Source organism: Oncorhynchus kisutch, linkage group LG2 (genome assembly GCF_002021735.2).
Source record: "Oncorhynchus kisutch isolate 150728-3 linkage group LG2, Okis_V2, whole genome shotgun sequence".
In the NCBI taxonomy this organism is placed as follows: Eukaryota; Metazoa; Chordata; class Actinopteri; order Salmoniformes; family Salmonidae; genus Oncorhynchus; species Oncorhynchus kisutch.
Genome location: NC_034175.2, coordinates 79,388,404 through 79,403,885, shown reverse-complemented (window position 1 = coordinate 79,403,885; position 15,482 = coordinate 79,388,404). Strand labels below are relative to the sequence as shown.

At 47.3% G+C, this 15,482-nt stretch overlaps 1 protein-coding gene across 1 annotated transcript in view; it reads right to left on the bottom strand.

Moving 5' to 3' along the window:
- The window catches only part of LOC109885032 (neuropilin-2), a 331,344-nt gene that overhangs the window by 82,323 nt on the left and 233,539 nt on the right, over window positions 1-15,482 (bottom strand). Inside the window, 2 exon segments of the mRNA XM_031801847.1 lie at window positions 11,693-11,789; window positions 12,840-13,114. Of these exon segments, the coding sequence (XP_031657707.1) occupies window positions 11,693-11,789; window positions 12,840-13,114 (372 nt within the window).

The window sequence follows — 15,482 nt, the reverse complement described above, 5'->3', positions numbered from 1 at the left end:
AACTGATGAGATGCATCCCCCCCAGATATCTCTGGCTTAAACTGATGAGATGCATCACCCCCAGATATCTCTGGCTTAAACTGATGAGATGCACCCCCCCCAGATCTCTCTGGCTTAAACTGATGAGATTTATCAACCCCAGATATCTCTGGCTTAAACTGATGAGATGCATCCCCCCCATACATCTCTGGCTTAAACTGATGAGATGCATCACCCCCAGATATCTCTGGCTTAAATTGATGAGATGCATCCCCCCCAGATATTTCTGGCTTAAACTGATGAGATGCATCCCCCCCAGATATCTCTGGCTTAAACTGATGAGATGCATCCCCCCAGATATCTCTGGCTTAAACTGATGAGATGCATCACCCCCAGATATCTCCGGCTTAAACTGATGAGATGCATCACCCCCAGATATCGCTGTCTTAAACTGATGAGATGTATGCCCCTCAGATATCTCTGGCTTAAACTGATGAGATGCATCCCCCCCAGATCTCTCTGGCTTAAACTGATGAGATGCATCCCCCCCAGATATCTCTGGCTTAAACTGATGAGATGCATCCCCCCCAGATATCTCTGGATTAAACTGATGAGATTTATCAACCTCAGATATCTCCGGCTTAAACTGATGAGATGCATCACCCCCAGATATCGCTAGCTTAAACTGATGAGAAGCATCCCCCCCAAATATCTCTGGCTTAAACTGATGAGATGCATCACCCCCAGATATCTCTGGCTTAAACTGATGAGATGCATAATCCCCAGATATCGCTGGCTTAAACTGATGAGATGCATCACCATCAGATATCTCTGGTTTAAACTGATGAGATCCATCACCCCCATACATCTCTGGCTTAAACTGATGAGATGCATCCCCCTCAGATAACTCTGGCTTAAACTGATGAGATGCATCACCCCCATACATCTCTGGCTTAAACTGATGAGATGCATCCCCCTCAGATATCTCTCGCTTAAACTGATGAGATGTATCCCCCCCCAGATGTCGCTGGCTTAAACTGATGAGATGCATCCCCCTCAGATATCTCTGGCTTAAAATGATGAGATGCATCCCCCCCAGATATCTCTGGATTAAACTGATGAGATGCATCCCCCCAGATATCTCTGGCTTAAACTGATGAGATGCATCCCCCAGATATCTCTGGCTTAAACTGATGAGATGCATCACCCCCAGATATCTCTGGCTTAAACTGATGAGATGCATCACCATCAGATATCTCTGGCTTAAACTGATGAGATGCATCACCCCCAGATATCTCTGGCTTAAACTGATGAGATGCATCACCATCAGATATCTCTGGCTTAAACTGATGAGATGCATCACCATCAGATATCTCTGGCTTAAACTGATGAGATCCATCACCCCCATACATCTCTGGCTTAAACTGATGAGATATATCCCCCTCAGATAACTCTGGCTTAAACTGATGAGATGCATCACCCCCATACATCTCTGGCTTAAACTGATGAGATGCATCACCCCTAGATATCTCTGGCTTAAATTTATGAGATGCATCCCCCCAGATATCTCTGGCTTAAACTGATGAGATGCATCTCCTCCAGATATCTCTGGCTTAAACTGATGAGATGCATCACCCCCAGATATCTCTGGCTTAAACTGATGAGATGCATCCCCCCCAGATATCTCTGGCTTAAGCTGATGAGATGCATCCCCCTCAGATATCTCTCGCTTAAACTGATGAGATGTATCCCCCCCAGATGTCGCTGGCTTAAACTGATGAGATGCATCCCCCTCAGATATCTCTGGCTTAAAATGATGAGATGCATCCCCCCCAGATATCTCTGGATTAAACTGATGAGATGCATCCCCCCCAGATATCTCTGGCTTAAACTGATGAGATTCATCCCCCATATATATCTGGCTTAAACTGATGAGATGCATCACCACCAGATATCTCTGGCTGAAACTGATGAGATGCATCACCCCCAGATATCTCTGGCTTAAACTGATGAGATGCATCTCCCCCAGATATCTCTGGCTTAAACTGATGAGATGCATCACCCCCAGATATCTCTGGCTTAAACTGATGAGATGCACCCCCCCCAGATATCTCTGGCTTAAACTGATGAGATGCATCTCCCCCAGATATCTCTGGCTTAAACTGATGAGATGCATCACCCCCAGATATCTCTGGCTTAAACTGATGAGATGCATCCCCCTCAGATATCTCTCGCTTAAACTGATGAGATGTATCCCCCCAGATGTCGCTGGCTTAAACTGATGAGATGCATCCCCCTCAGATATCTCTGGCTTAAACTGATGAGATGCATCCCCCCCAGATATATCTGGATTAAACTGATGAGATGCATCCCCCCCAGATATCTCTGGCTTAAACTGATGAGATGCATCACCCCAGATATCTCTGGCTTAAACTGATGAGATGCATCCCCCCAGATATCTCTGGCTTAAACTGATGAGATGCACCCCCCCCAGATATCTCTGTCTTAAACTGATGGGATTTATCAACCCCAGATATCTCTGGCTTAAACTGATGAGATGCATCCCCCCCAGATATCTCTGGCTTAAACTGATGAGATTTATCAACCCCAGATATCTCTGGCTTAAACTGATGAGATGCATCACCCCCAGATATCTCTGGATTAAACTGATGAGATGCATCCCCCCCAGATATCTCTGGCTTAAACTGATGAGATGCATCACCACCAGATATCTCTGGCTTAAACTGATGAGATGCATCCCCCCCAGATATCTCTGGATTAAACTGATGAGATGCATCCCCCCCAGATATCTCTGGCTTAAACTGATGAGATGCATCCCCCAGATATCTCTGGCTGAAACTGATGAGATGCATCACCCCCAGATATCTCTGGCTTAAACTGATGAGATGCATCCCCCAGATATCTCTGGCTTAAACTGATGAGATGCATCTCCCCCAGATATCTCTGGTTTAAACTGATGAGATGCATCACCCCCAGATATCTCTGGCTTAAACTGATGAGATGCATCCCCCCCATATATATCTGGCTTAAACTGATGAGATGCATCACCATCAGATATCTCTGGCTTAAACTGATGAGATGCATCACCCCCAGATATTTCTGGCTTAAACTGATGAGATTTATCAACCCCAGATATCTCTGGCTTAAACTGATGAGATGCACCCCCCCAGATATTTCTGGCTTAAACTGATGAGATTTATCAACCCCAGATATCTCTGGCTTAAACTGATGAGATGCATCACCACCAGATATCTCTGGCTTAAACTGATGAGATGCATCACCCCCAGATATCTCTGGCTTAAACTGATGAGATGCATCACCACCAGATATCTCTGGCTTAAACTGATGAGATGCACCCCCCCATATATATCTGGCTTAAACTGATGAGATTCATCACCACCAGATATCTCTGGCTTAAACTGATGAGATGCATCACCCCCAGATATCTCTGGCTTAAACTGATGAGATGCATCCCCCCAGATATCTCTGGCCTAAACTGATGAGATGCACCCCCCCAGATATCTCTGTCTTAAACTGATGGGATTTATCAACCCCAGATATCTCTGGCTTAAACTGATGAGATGTATCACCCCCAGATATCTCTGGCTTAAACTGATGAGATGCATCCCCCCAGATATATCTGGCTTAAACTGATGAGATGCATCCCCCCAGATATCTCTGGCTTAAACTGATGAGATGCATCACCCCCAGATATCTCTGGCTTAAACTGATGAGATGCATCCCCCTCAGATATCTCTCGCTTAAACTGATGAGATGTATCCCCCCACAGATGTCGCTGGCTTAAACTGATGAGATGCATCCCCCCAGATATCTCTGGCTTAAACTGATGAGATGCATCCCCCCCAGATATCTCTGGCTTAAACTGATGAGATGCACCCCCCCAGATATCTCTGGCTTAAGCTGATGAGATGCATCCCCCTCAGATATATCTTGCTTAAACTGATGAGATGCATCCCCCCCAGATGTCACTGGCTTAAACTGATGAGATGCATCCCCCTCAGATATCTCTCGCTTAAACTGATGAGATGCATCCCCCTCAGATATCTCTCGCTTAAACTGATGAGATGCATCCCCCCAGATATCTCTGGCTTAAACTGATGAGATTTATCAACCTCAGATATCTCTGGCTTAAACTGATGAGATGCATCACCCCCAGATATCTCCGGCTTAAACTGATGAGATGCATCACCCCCAGATATCGCTGTCTTAAACTGATGAGATGTATGCCCCTCAGATATCTCTGGCTTAAACTGATGAGATGCATCCCCCCCAGATCTCTCTGGCTTAAACTGATGAGATGCATCCCCCCCAGATATCTCTGGCTTAAACTGATGAGATGCATCCCCCCCAGATATCTCTGGATTAAACTGATGAGATTTATCAACCTCAGATATCTCTGGCTTAAACTGATGAGATGCATCACCCCCAGATATCGCTAGCTTAAACTGATGAGAAGCATCCCCCCCAAATATCTCTGGCTTAAACTGATGAGATGCACCACCCCCAGATATCTCTGGCTTAAACTGATGAGATGATTAATCCCCAGATATCGCTGGCTTAAACTGATGAGATGCATCACCATCAGATATCTCTGGCTTAAACTGATGAGATGCATCTCCTCCAGATATCTCTGGCTTAAACTGATGAGATGCATCACCCCCAGATATCTCTGGCTTAAACTGATGAGATGCACCCCCCCCCCCCCAGATATCTCTGGCTTAAGCTGATGAGATGCATCACCCCCATACATCTCTGGCTTCAACTGATGAGATGCATCCCCCTCAGATAACTCTGGCTTAAACTGATGAGATGCATCACCCCCATACATCTCTGGCTTAAACTGATGAGATGCATCACCCCTAGATATCTCTGGTTTAAATTTATGAGATGCATCCCCCCAGATATCTCGGGCTTAAACTGATGAGATGCATCTCCTTCAGATATCTCTGGCTTAAACTGATGAGATGCATCACCCCCATACATCTCTGGCTTCAACTGATGAGATGCATCCCCCTCAGATAACTCTGGCTTAAACTGATGAGATGCATCACCCCCAGATATCTCTGGCTTAAATTGATGAGATTTATCAACCCCAGATATCTCTGGCTTAAACTGATGAGATGCATCCCCCCCCAGATATCTCTGGCTTAAGCTGATGAGATGCATCCCCCTCAGATATCTCTCGCTTAAACTGATGAGATGTATCCCCCCCCAGATGTCGCTGGCTTAAACTGATGAGATGCATCCCCCTCAGATATCTCTGGCTTAAACTGATGAGATGCATCCCCCCCAGATATATCTTGATTAAACTGATGAGATGCATCCCCCCCAGATATCTCTGGCTTAAACTGATGAGATGCATCCCCCAGATATATCTTGCTTAAACTGATGAGATACATCCCCCCCAGATGTCACTGGCTTAAACTGATGAGATGCATCCCCCTCAGATATCTCTCGCTTAAACTGATGAGATGCATCCCCCCCCAGATGTCGCTGGCTTAAACTGATGAGATGCATCCCCCTCAGATATCTCTGGCTTAAACTGATGAGATGCATCCCCTCCAGATATCTCTGGCTTAAACTGATGAGATGCATCACCCCCAGATATCTCTGGCTTAAACTGATGAGATTTATCAACCTCAGATATCTCTGGCTTAAACTGATGAGATGCATCACCCCCAGATATCTCCGGCTTAAACTGATGAGATGCATCACCCCCAGATCTCTCTGGCTTAAACTGATGAGATGCATCCCCCCCAATTATCTCTGGCTTAAACTGATGAGATGCATCCCCCCCAGATATCTCTGGCTTAAACTGATGAGATGCATTTCCCCCAAATATCTCTGGCTTAAACTGATGAGATGCATCACCCCCAGATATCTCTGGCTTAAACTGATGAGATGCATAATCCCCAGATATCGCTGGCTTAAACTGATGAGATGCATCACCATCAGATATCTCTGGCTTAAACTGATGAGATGCATCACCCCCAGATATCTCTGGCTTAAACTGATGAGATGCATCCCCCCCATACATCTCTGGCTTCAACTGATGAGATGCATCCCCCTCAGATAACTCTGGCTTAAACTGATGAGATGCATCACCCCCATACATCTCTGGCTTAAACTGATGAGATGCATCACCCCTAGATATCTCTGGCTTAAATTTATGAGATGCATCCCCCCAGATATCTCTGGCTTAAACTGATGAGATGCATCTCCTCCAGATATCTCTGGCTTAAACTGATGAGATGCATCACCCCCAGATATCTCTGGCTTAAACTGATGAGATGCACCCCCCCCCCCCCCAGATATCTCTGGCTTAAACTGATGAGATGCACCCCCCCAGATATCTCTGGCTTAAACTGATGAGATGCATCCCCCCCAGATATCTCTGGCTTAAACTGATGAGATGCATCCCCCCCAGATATCTCTGGCTTAAACTGATGAGATGTATCCCCCCCCAGATGTCGCTGGCTTAAACTGATGAGATGCATCCCCCTCAGAAATCTCTGGCTTAAAATGATGAGATGCATCCCCCCCAGATATCTCTGGATTAAACTGATGAGATGCATCCCCCCCAGATATCTCTGGCTTAAACTGATGAGATGCATCCCCCAGATATCTCTGGCTTAAACTGATGAGATGTATCCCCCCCCAGATGTCGCTGGCTTAAACTGATGAGATGCATCCCCCTCAGAAATCTCTGGCTTAAAATGATGAGATGCATCCCCCCCAGATATCTCTGGATTAAACTGATGAGATGCATCCCCCCCAGATATCTCTGGCTTAAACTGATGAGATGCATCCCCCAGATATCTCTGGCTGAAACTGATGAGATGCATCACCCCCAGATATCTCTGGCTTAAACTGATGAGATGCATCCCCCAGATATCTCTGGCTTAAACTGATGAGATGCATCCCCCCCAGATATCTCTGGCTTAAACTGATGAGATGCATCCCCCCCATATATATCTGGCTTAAACTGATGAGATGCATCACCATCAGATATCTCTGGCTTAAACTGATGAGATGCATCACCCCCAGATATCTCTGGCTTAAACTGATGAGATGCATCACCCCCAGATATCTCTGGCTTAAACTGATGAGATGTATCCCCCCCAGATGTCGCTGGCTTAAACTGATGAGATGCATCCCCCTCAGATATCTCTGGCTTAAACTGATGAGATGCATCACCCCCAGATATCTCTGGCTTAAACTGATGAGATGCATCACCACCAGATATCTCTGGCTTAAACTGATGAGATGCATCCCCCCAGATATCTCTGGCTTAAACTGATGAGATGCATCACCCCCAGATATCTCTGGCTTAAACTGATGAGATGCATCCCCCAGATATCTCTGGCTTAAACTGATGAGATGCATCTCCCCCAGATATCTCTGGCTTAAACTGATGAGATGCATCACCCCCAGATATCTCTGGCTTAAACTGATGAGATGCATCACCACCAGATATCTCTGGCTGAAACTGATGAGATGCATCACCACCAGATATCTCTGGCTGAAACTGATGAGATGCATCCCCCCCAGATATCTCTGGATTAAACTGATGAGATGCATCCCCCAGATATCTCTGGCTTAAACTGATGAGATTCATCCCCCAGATATCTCTGGCTTAAACTGATGAGATGCATCCCCCCCATACATCTCTGGCTTCAACTGATGAGATGCATCCCCCTCAGATAACTCTGGCTTAAACTGATGAGATGCATCACCCCCATACATCTCTGGCTTAAACTGATGAGATGCATCACCCCTAGATATCTCTGGCTTAAATTTATGAGATGCATCCCCCCAGATATCTCTGGCTTAAACTGATGAGATGCATCTCCTCCAGATATCTCTCGCTTAAACTGATGAGATGCATCACCCCCAGATATCTCTGGCTTAAACTGATGAGATGCACCCCCCCCCCCCCCCCCCCAGATATCTCTGGCTTAAACTGATGAGATGCACCCCCCCAGATATCTCTGGCTTAAACTGATGAGATGCATCCCCCCCAGATATCTCTGGCTTAAACTGATGAGATGCATCCCCCCCAGATATCTCTGGCTTAAACTGATGAGATGTATCCCCCCCCAGATGTCGCTGGCTTAAACTGATGAGATGCATCCCCCTCAGAAATCTCTGGCTTAAAATGATGAGATGCATCCCCCCCAGATATCTCTGGATTAAACTGATGAGATGCATCCCCCCCAGATATCTCTGGCTTAAACTGATGAGATGCATCCCCCAGATATCTCTGGCTTAAACTGATGAGATGTATCCCCCCCCAGATGTCGCTGGCTTAAACTGATGAGATGCATCCCCCTCAGAAATCTCTGGCTTAAAATGATGAGATGCATCCCCCCCAGATATCTCTGGATTAAACTGATGAGATGCATCCCCCCCAGATATCTCTGGCTTAAACTGATGAGATGCATCCCCCAGATATCTCTGGCTGAAACTGATGAGATGCATCACCCCCAGATATCTCTGGCTTAAACTGATGAGATGCATCCCCCAGATATCTCTGGCTTAAACTGATGAGATGCATCCCCCCCAGATATCTCTGGCTTAAACTGATGAGATGCATCCCCCCCATATATATCTGGCTTAAACTGATGAGATGCATCACCATCAGATATCTCTGGCTTAAACTGATGAGATGCATCACCCCCAGATATCTCTGGCTTAAACTGATGAGATGCATCACCCCCAGATATCTCTGGCTTAAACTGATGAGATGTATCCCCCCCAGATGTCGCTGGCTTAAACTGATGAGATGCATCCCCCTCAGATATCTCTGGCTTAAACTGATGAGATGCATCACCCCCAGATATCTCTGGCTTAAACTGATGAGATGCATCACCACCAGATATCTCTGGCTTAAACTGATGAGATGCATCCCCCCAGATATCTCTGGCTTAAACTGATGAGATGCATCACCCCCAGATATCTCTGGCTTAAACTGATGAGATGCATCCCCCAGATATCTCTGGCTTAAACTGATGAGATGCATCTCCCCCAGATATCTCTGGCTTAAACTGATGAGATGCATCACCCCCAGATATCTCTGGCTTAAACTGATGAGATGCATCACCACCAGATATCTCTGGCTGAAACTGATGAGATGCATCACCACCAGATATCTCTGGCTGAAACTGATGAGATGCATCCCCCCCAGATATCTCTGGATTAAACTGATGAGATGCATCCCCCAGATATCTCTGGCTTAAACTGATGAGATTCATCCCCCAGATATCTCTGGCTTAAACTGATGAGATGCATCCCCCCCAGATATCTCTGGATTAAACTGATGAGATGCATCCCCCAGATATCTCTGGCTTAAACTGATGAGATGCATCCCCCCCAGATATCTCTGGCTTAAACTGATGAGATTCATCCCCCAGATATCTCTGGCTTAAGCTGATGAGATGCATCCCCCTCAGATATCTCTCGCTTGAACTGATGAGATGTATCCCCCCCAGATGTCGCTGGCTTAAACTGATGAGATGCATCCCCCTCAGATATCTCTGGCTTAAACTGATGAGATGCATCCCCCCCAGATATCTCTGGATTAAACTGATGAGATGCATCACCACCAGATATCTCAGGCTTAAACTGATGAGATGCATCCCCCCCAGATATCTCTGTCTTAAACTGATGGGATTTATCAACCCCAGATATCTCTGGCTTAAACTGATGAGATGCATCCCCCCAGATATCTCTGGCTTAAACTGATGAGATGCACCCCCCCAGATATCTCTGGCTTAAACTGATGAGATGCATCCCCCTCAGATATCTCTCGCTTAAACTGATGAGATGTATCCCCCCCCAGATGTCGCTGGCTTAAACTGATGAGATGCATCCCCCTCAGATATCTCTGGCTTAAACTGATGAGATGCATCCCCCCCAGATATCTCTGGATTAAACTGATGAGATGCATCCCCCCCAGATATCTCTGGCTTAAACTGATGAGATGCACCCCCCCCAGATATCTCTGGCTTAAACTGATGAGATGCATCCCCCAGATATCTCTGGATTAAACTGATGAGATGCATCCCCCCCAGATATCTCTGGCTTAAACTGATGAGATGCATCACCCCCAGATATCTCTGGCTTGAACTGGCAGATTTAGATTTCCCCATGGACATTCAGTGGACATCGACTTCAGGGTTTTAATGTCTGATTTATTTGTCTTGTTGTTGTTTTGTTTATTGCTTATTTTACTTGAACATTTGCCAATAAAGCCCCTTTGAATTTAATTAAGAGAAAGAGGGAGAGCGAGAGAGGAGAGAGAAAAGGGGAAAGAGAGGGAGAGAGAAGGAGAAAGGGGGAGAGAGAAAGAGAATGAGAGAAAGAGAGAGAGAGAGAGAGAGAGAGAGACAGAGAGAGAGAGAGAGAGGAGAGAGAAAGGGAGAGTAAGAGAGAGAGAGAAAGGGAGAAAGGTAGAGAGATAGTGGTAGACTACCAGACGAGCTAAATGCCTTCCCATGCTCCCTTCGAGACAAGCAACACTGAACCATGCATGAGAGCACCAGCTGTTCTGAACGACTGTGTGATCACGCTCTCGGTAGCCGATGTGAACAAGACCTTTAAACAGGTCAACATTCACAAAGCCGCTGGGCCTGACGGATTACCAGGACGTGTACTCAGAGCATGCACGGACCAACTTGCAAGTGTCTTCACTGACATTTTCAACCACTCCCTGACTGAGTCTGTAATACCAACATGTTTTAAGCAGACCACCATAGTCCCAAGGCCCAAGGAAAAGAAGGTAACATGTCTAAATGATTAGTTCTCACGTCTGTAGCCATGAAGTGCTTTGAAAGGCTGGTCATGGCTCACATCAACAGCATCCTCCCAGAAACACTAGACACACTCCAATTTGCATACCGCCTCAACAGATCCACAAATGATACAATCTCAATCGCACTACACCCTGCCCTTTCCCACCTGGACAAAAGGAACACTTATTTGAGAATGCTGTTCATTGACTAAGGGTAGGCATTAACACATCATTGACTAAGGGTAGGCAACAACACATCTGCCACGATGATCTTCAACACTGGGGCCCCTCAGGGTGTGTACTTAGTCCCCTCCTGTACTCCCTGTTCACCCACAACTGCATGGCCAAACACCGCTCCAACACAATCATTAAGTTTGCTGATGTGACAACAGTGGTAGGCCTGATCACCGACAACAATGAGACAGCCTATAGGGAGGAGGTCAGAGACCTGGTCGGGTGTGCCAGGACAACAACCTCTCCCTCAACGTGATCAAGACAAAGGAGATGATTGTGGACTACAGGAAAAGGAGGAGAGAGCCACGCCCCCATTCTCATCGATGGGGCTGTAATGGAGCAGGTTGAGAGCTTCAAGTTCCTTGGCGTCCACATCACCAACAAACTAACATGGTCCAAACACACCAAGACGGTTGTGAAGAGGGCACGACAAAACCTAGTCCCCCTCAGGAGACAGAAAAGATTTGGCATGGGTCCTCTGACTGTCTAGTTCTCTGACTGTCTGGTCCTCTGACTGTCTGGTTCTCTGACTGTCTGGTTCTCTGACTGTCTGGTTCTCTGACTGTGCTTTGCTGTACTTCAGCCAGCCTGCCCCTCCCAGACAGACAGAGCAGTGAGGTTTAGGGTTAGGTGTGGAGGACTTACGTGTGCACTGTTCCAGCTCTGTACTAGAGCTCATGTGAATGTTGTCTATCCAGATGTGTCCTCTGTTTCCGTGCTCAAAGTAACCCTCAATCACCACCTGACAAAGAGAAGCGGAGAGGAGAGGAGCGTGAGAGGAGCGAAGAGGAGAGGATGTGAGAGGAGAGGAGAGGGAGGAGAGGAGAAGAGAGGAGCGGAGCGTGACAGGAGCGAAGAGGAGAGGATGTGAGAGGAGAGGAGAAGAGAGCAGCGGAGCGGAGAGGAGCAGAGAGGAGCAGAGAGGAGCAGAGAGGAGCGGAGAGGAGAGGAGAGGAGAGGAGAGGAGAGGAGAGGAGAGGAGAGGAGAGGAGAGGAGAGGAGAGGAGAGGAGAGGAGAGGAGAGGAGGAGCAGAGAGGAGCAGAGAGGAAAGGAGAGGAGAGGAAAGGAGAGGGGCAGAGAGGAGAGGAGAGGAGAGGAGCGGAGAGGAGAATGAGGAGAAAGGAGAGGAGAGGAAAGGAGGGGGGCAGAGAGGAGAGGAGCGGAAAGGAGCAGAGAGGAGCAGAGAGGAGAGGAGGGGAAAGGAGAGGGGCAGAGAGGAGCAGAGAGGAAAGGAGAGGAGAGGAGAGGAGAATGAGAGGAAAGGAGAGGAGAGGAAAGGAGGGGGGCAGAGAGGAGCAGAGAGGAGAGGAGAGGAGCGGAGAGGAGAATGAGAGGAAAGGAGAGGAGAGGAAAGGAGGGGGGTAGAGAGGAGAGGAGAGGAAAGGAGAGGGGCAGAGAGGAGCAGAGAGGAAAGGAGCAGAGAGGAGCAGAGAGGAGAGGAGAGGAGAGGAAAGGGGCAGAGAGGAGAGGAGCGGAGAGGGGAATGAGAGGAGAGGAAAGGAGAGGGGCAGAGAGGAGCAGAGAGGAGAGGAGAGGAGCGGAGAGGAGAATGAGAGGAAAGGAGGGGGAGGAGCAGAGAGGAAAGGAGAGGAGAGGAAAGGAGAGGAGAGGAGAGGAATGTGAGAAAGAATGACCCTCACTGACAGTTATGCAGAGATACATTGTTACTAGAGCTTTAGTTAGTTGGGTCGTACCTTGTCAGTTTGAAATGGCTTAATAACCAGTTTACAACCACAATTGGTTACCCACTGGGTTGGGGAGTTTCTGTTGGGTTGATCAATGTCTGTGTACCTGGTACTCTTTGGGTGACTGGGGCAGAATGGTGCGTCCCTCCTTCCACACGGGCCCCTGGTCTCCTCTGAGTGCCCAGAGAAGAGTCTCCTCTCGGTCGTTGTCTCTGAGGAGGATCCTGAGGGACCCCAGCCCCTGGTTCTCGGGCCCCTGGAGCTGGTAGTTGAAGAGCAGGCACAGCGGCCCCCTCTCAGGCCCCACAGCGGGGCTCACCAGACGGGCTCGCTGCCTCTCTGTCCTGGGGCTGGCCTCGATGTGGAGGAAGTTACCCACGTCTGAACAAGAGGAACGTAGAGAAACCAGAGACAGTAAAACAGATTGATTGATTGATTGATTGATTGATTCAGATAAAGGGACTTATATCATTCATGAAGCAGGTGGTGCAATAACAGTTATCCACAATGTTTGGATTGATGTTGTCTGAGACGACACGGCGGATTCAATGGACGGTACATAATGATATGTCTGTAGGACTGTGGATGGCACAGTGGATAAATGATATGTCTGTAGGACTGTGGATGGCACAGTGGATAAATGATATGTCTGTAGGACTGTGGATGGTACAGTGGATAAATGATATGTCTGTAGGACTGTGGATGGTACAGTGGATAAATGATATGTCTGTAGGACTGTGGATGGTACAGTGGATAAATGATATGTCTGTAGGACTGTGGATGGCACAGTGGATAAATGATATGTCTGTAGGACTGTGGATGGTACAGTGGATAAATGATATGTCTGTAGGACTGTGGATGGTACAGTGGATAAATGATATGTCTGTAGGACTGTGAAGGACTGTGGATGGCACAGTGGATAAATGATAGATCTGTAGGACTGTGGATGGTACAGTGGATAAATGATATGTCTGTAGGACTGTGGATGGTACAGTGGATAAATTATATGTCTGTAGGACTGTGAAGGACTGTGGATGGCACAGTGGATAAATGATATGTCTGTAGGACTGTGAAGGACTGTGAAGGACTGTGGATAAATGATATGTATGTAGGACTGTGAAGGAATGTGGATGGCACAGTGGATAAATGATATGTCTGTAGGACTGTGAAGGACTGTGGATGGTACAGTGGATAAATGATAGGTCTGTAAGACTGTGAAGGAATGTGGATGGCACAGTGGATAAATGATATGTCTGTAGGACTGTGAAGGACTGTGGATGGTACAGTGGATAAATGATAGGTCTGTAAGACTGAAGGACTGTGGATGGTACAGTGGATAAATGATATGTCTGTAGGACTGTGAAGGACTGTGGATGGCACAGTGGATAAATGATATGTCTGTAGGACTGTGGATGGTACAGTGGATAAATGATATGTCTGTAGGACTGTGAAGGACTGTGGATGGCACAGTGGATAAATGATAGGTCTGTAGGACTGTGGATGGCACAGTGGATAAATGATATGTCTGTAGGACTGTGAAGGACTGTGGATGGCACAGTGGATAAATGATATGTCTGTAGGACTGTGAAGGACTGTGGATGGTACAGTGGATAAATGATATGTCTGTAGGACTGTGAAGGAATGTGGATGGCACAGTGGATAAATGATATGTCTGTAGGACTGTGAAGGACTGTGGATGGTACAGTGGATAAATGATAGGTCTGTAAGACTGTGAAGGACTGTGGATGGTACAGTGGATAAATTATATGTCTGTAGGACTGTGAAGGACTGTGGATGGTACAGTGGATAAATGATATGTCTGTAGGACTGTGAAGGACTGTGGATGGTACAGTGGATAAATGATAGGTCTGTAGGACTGTGAAGGACTGTGGATGGTACAGTGGATAAATGATAGGTCTGTAGGACTGTGCAGGAATGTGGATGGTACAGTGGATAAATGATAGGTCTGTAGGACTGTGAAGGAATGTGGATGGTACAGTGGATAAATGATAGGTCTGTAGGACTGTGAAGGAATGTGGATGGTACAGTGGATAAATGATAGGTCTGTAGGACTGTGAAGGACTGTGGACGACTGAGGCTTGTTAAATATAAGGGAATGTTATAGTCTCAGAGATGACCGGGCTCAATGGGCTCATGATGAACAGCTATGATTCAATCACTAAGCGGTTACCGTGTGTGTGGGCATGAGCGTGTGTGCGTGCGTGTGTGTGTGTGCGTGCGTGCGTGCGCGCGCGTGCGTGTGTGTGTGCGTGTGTGTGTGTACGTGTGTGTATTTGTGCTTTTGTGTGCATTTGGGACTCAGGGTTATAGAGGGAGCAGGCTGTCATTTGGGACTCATGGCTATAGAGGGTTATAGAGGGAGCAGGATACCATTTGGGACTCAGGGTTATAGAGGGTTATAGAGGGAGCAGGATACCATTTGGGACTCAGGGTTATAGAGGGTTATAGAGGGAGCAGGCTGTCATTTGGGACTCAGGGTTATAGAGGGTTATAGAGGGAGCAGGATAGTGGGCTGCCATTTGATGTGTGGAAGGTAGTAGGGAGGGTAGGGGTGGTATATGGAAGGTGGTAGGGAGGGTATGGGTGGTGTGTGGAAGGTTGTAGGGGTGGTGGGGTGGTGGGGTGGGGTGTGGAATGTAGTAGGGAGGGTAGAGGTGGGTGTATGGAAGGTAGTAGGGAGGGTATGGGTGGTGTGTGGAAGGTTGTAGGGGTGGTGGGGTGGTGTGTG